General features: G+C 62.5%; 1 protein-coding gene across 1 annotated transcript in view; it reads right to left on the reverse strand.

The window, feature by feature from the left end:
• Positions 1-267: 267 nt before the first annotated feature.
• Positions 268-3,279, reverse strand: part of LOC104494797 (transmembrane protein 54-like) — a 3,491-nt gene continuing 479 nt past the window's right edge. The window contains 6 exon segments of the mRNA XM_010137679.1: positions 268-360; positions 515-606; positions 609-648; positions 719-892; positions 1,055-1,114; positions 1,432-1,625. Of these exon segments, the coding sequence (XP_010135981.1) occupies positions 268-360; positions 515-606; positions 609-648; positions 719-892; positions 1,055-1,114; positions 1,432-1,625 (653 nt within the window).

A 3,279-nucleotide genomic window follows, 5' to 3' on the forward strand; every position in this document is an offset into this window, starting at 1 on the left:
GTGAGGGCCACGGGGAGGGGACACATTTCTGGTCTTTTAATACCTGCGGAATAAAGTTTGTGTCAGTGCAGTCAGTGGTGGGAAAGAGGGTTCCAGATCCAGCCCAGCTGCCTCCCTTGCTGCAGCCCCAGGAGACCCGAGGCCACAGGGATGGGCTCGTGTCTTGGCTGGTGGTGTCCAGGGACTATGTCTGTCTGATAGCCAGGTCCCATCGTGGAGCTCTCATGGCCCGGGGGCACTTCCATGGGGTTGGCCCATGTGCTCCACTCAGAGCCGGACACTTTGCACATTGTCGAGCCTCAGCAAGCCCAGGCACTGCCTGGGATCGGGGCTCTCCACAGGGGTTGCCTGCAAGGAGACCTGCAAGTCAGAGACACGATGAGAACGAGATTGGGACTATGAGACCTTTGGGTTGGCAGGTCTTAGCCCTGTCCTGGAGCCCCCCAGCCCAGCCAGGTCGAGCCCAGCCCTGCATGGGAACAGGTGGATGCTGAGCCCAGGGTCCAGGACTCACCTTCCTGCAGCACATCCCACAGCAGTGGCGGCTGAGGCAGAGGAGGTCGATGGTGAGCAGGAGGCAGCGGATACTGAAGACAATCTCCGTCAATCGAGCAGGAGGGAGATGACCCAGAGGCACAGCGTGGAGCTCTGTGGGGACACAGGGCATCAGGTCCCCGTGCTTCACCCATCCCCAGCCCACAGCCCACTGGGGACTCACGTAGACACGGGTGGGGTCGAAGGGGCACTCGCGGGAGACATGGGTGATGGTGCAGGGGGCCAGCAGCGTCCGCCCCTGACTGCCCAGCGTCAGCCCGATGGAGACGGCCATTCCCAGCAGGCAGGACAGGCAGCCCAGGCTGCTGCTGGTGCTCAGGGCAAAAACCACCCATTTCTACGGGAGGAGAGAGAAGAGGGAGTGCGGTGAGCCAGGGCCATGCACGGCCACCCAGCCGGGCTCCCGCCCTGGGAACGATCCCCAAGGGAGGGGCATGCCGGCGGTGCTCAGTCCGTGGGATGGCCACAGCGTGCTGGGTGAGGGGCTGCGGGTGCTTACGAGGGTGGCGGGGACGAGGTAGTGGGACAGCATGAGGGCAGCTATTCCACAGGAGATGGTCTGCAAGGAAGCGTAGGGAGATCAGCAATGTGCAGCACCCACCTGCCCCAGAGACATCAGTCCCCTTTCCCTATTGACATTGTCCCTGAAAGCTCATCGGGCCAGTTTGGTGTAACGGGGGGCGTTTTATCTCCCCCAGCCTCCACCTAGTAACAAGTCCCTGTGCACTGAACTGCCCCTGTTCTGTGCTAGACAGGCTAGAGCAGAGAAGGGCAGACAGAGCAGTTTCAATCCTGCATCTCATCTGCCCACCCTGCATCCACACCACATCCAGCCTGCACCCACCCTGTCCCCTGCTGCCCCCTGCCCAGTGGTACCAGCAGCGCGGAGATGACGGAGGCGGCGTTGGCAATGGTGTACTGCAGGGAGATGATGTCCCAGGGGTCAACTACGAAGCGGAGAACGGTGCCGTGGACGACAGCGCCGATGATGAAGTTGAGGTGCTCGATGATGAGGAGGATGAGGCCTGTTTTCTTGAGGACCCTTTGGTGGCTGCTGGGATCGAGGTGGCCTGAGACAGAGGAGAGAGGAGGGCTGGGCAAGGAGGCTGGGTGTTGCTGGGTGGCCAGCACCGAGCCGTCCCTCCCGCCCTTGCATCACGCTCAGCACAGGCATGGGGTGTTTGGGGACAGCCCCAGAGGACTGTGTCCTGTGCTGGTGGGCTGACAAGGCAGGAGGTGATGTGGTGGCAGCCATCGGCAGCCCAGGTATGCAAACCACCGCTCCAGCCAGCTCTCCTGGCACCAGGGTGGCGGTGCAGGGCTAGTGGCCATGGGGACTGGTGGTCCTGATGTGGCTGGGGCTCCCTAAAGTGCTGAGGAAGCTCTGGGGAGAGCAGCTGCCCATAAGAGACAGCTCCAGCGCTGGCTCGCAGCCGCCGGGCCTGTGAGGGGCGACGGTGCAGGGCTAGTGGCCATGGGGACTGGTGGTCCTGATGTGGCTGGGGCTCCCTAAAGTGCTGAGGAAGCTCTGGGGAGAGCAGCTGCCCATAAGAGACAGCTCCAGCGCTGGCTCGCAGCAGCCGGCACTGTGAGGGGTGACTGCAGCAGCCGCCGGACTGTGCCCCCCTCAGGACCCACCCTGGGGACTCTCTCCTCACACACCACCATTACCCAGGTGCTCAGTGCAGCTCCATCCCTCACCCTGTCCAAGCTCCTCACCTCCCCTCCCTCCCTGCCTCAGTTTTCCTGCAGGAGGGCTGTGCTGGAGACTCAGGCAGGGCCGGGGCACCCTCCCATCGCGATCACCACACCAGATCCAGACTCACCCACTTGACACATCTTCACCGGGTTGGGATCAGGCCCTCAGAGCCCCGCAATGCCCCTGGGTGCCCCGAGCCCTTGGATCCATGAGGGTGCCCATGTTGCCAGGCAGGACCAGGATCAGACCACCAGAGCTTCTCACCTGCTGCACTCCACTGCCAGTCCAATTCCAGTCAGACCTGCTCCCCAGGATGAACTGAGAGGTAACTCCACCTTCACCTGCCTCCGAGGAGGGGAGGCACAGCCCTGTCCCCACCCCTGTGCTCTCCTTGCTGCCAAGCCCGCAGCCGTGCCGTGGCATGCCGTGCCATGCCGATACACAATGCCACGCTGCCTCAACCCCTTCCCCATCCACCCCCTTATCTCCACCTCCCAAGCACCGGCTCAAGCCAGTCCCCACTACAGTGATGGCAGCAGGCTGGGATCTGGCCGCACGGGTCTAAGGCCAGGGGTGAGGGGCTGGGAATGGGGCAGTCCCTCGAGGGGGGATGCTGCTGACGCATCAGGTACCGGGGATCAACCTGCAGAGAGGGAAAAGCAGAGAGGTCAGGGCTGGTGCCGACTTCCCAGAAGGTGGCTCCGAGGAGCTGGTTTGGAGGAATCATTGTAATGAAGCTTCCAGGGAAGTTACTGACTGCAGGAGACCAAGACAGAGGGCTGGGGACAACAGCTCACAGAGGTGGCTGCAGGAAGAGCAGCCCAGCTCCGCTGGTACTAGGGGTGCTTTGGAGAGCCCTCTCTTGCTCACAGGAGATCCCTGCTAAGCAATGCTCTCACGGCAGACACAAGGCACCAACAATTTCATTCCAGGGACAATGATGTGGCCCTGGCTCTGGGGACTGGTCTGGGGAAGGGCTTGGTTCAGGGCTGGCTCCTGGCTTCCCACCATTATAACAACCTGCC

This window comes from Buceros rhinoceros, unplaced genomic scaffold (genome assembly GCF_000710305.1).
Source record: "Buceros rhinoceros silvestris isolate BGI_N320 unplaced genomic scaffold, ASM71030v1 scaffold22666, whole genome shotgun sequence".
Lineage (NCBI taxonomy): Eukaryota > Metazoa > Chordata > Aves > Bucerotiformes > Bucerotidae > Buceros > Buceros rhinoceros.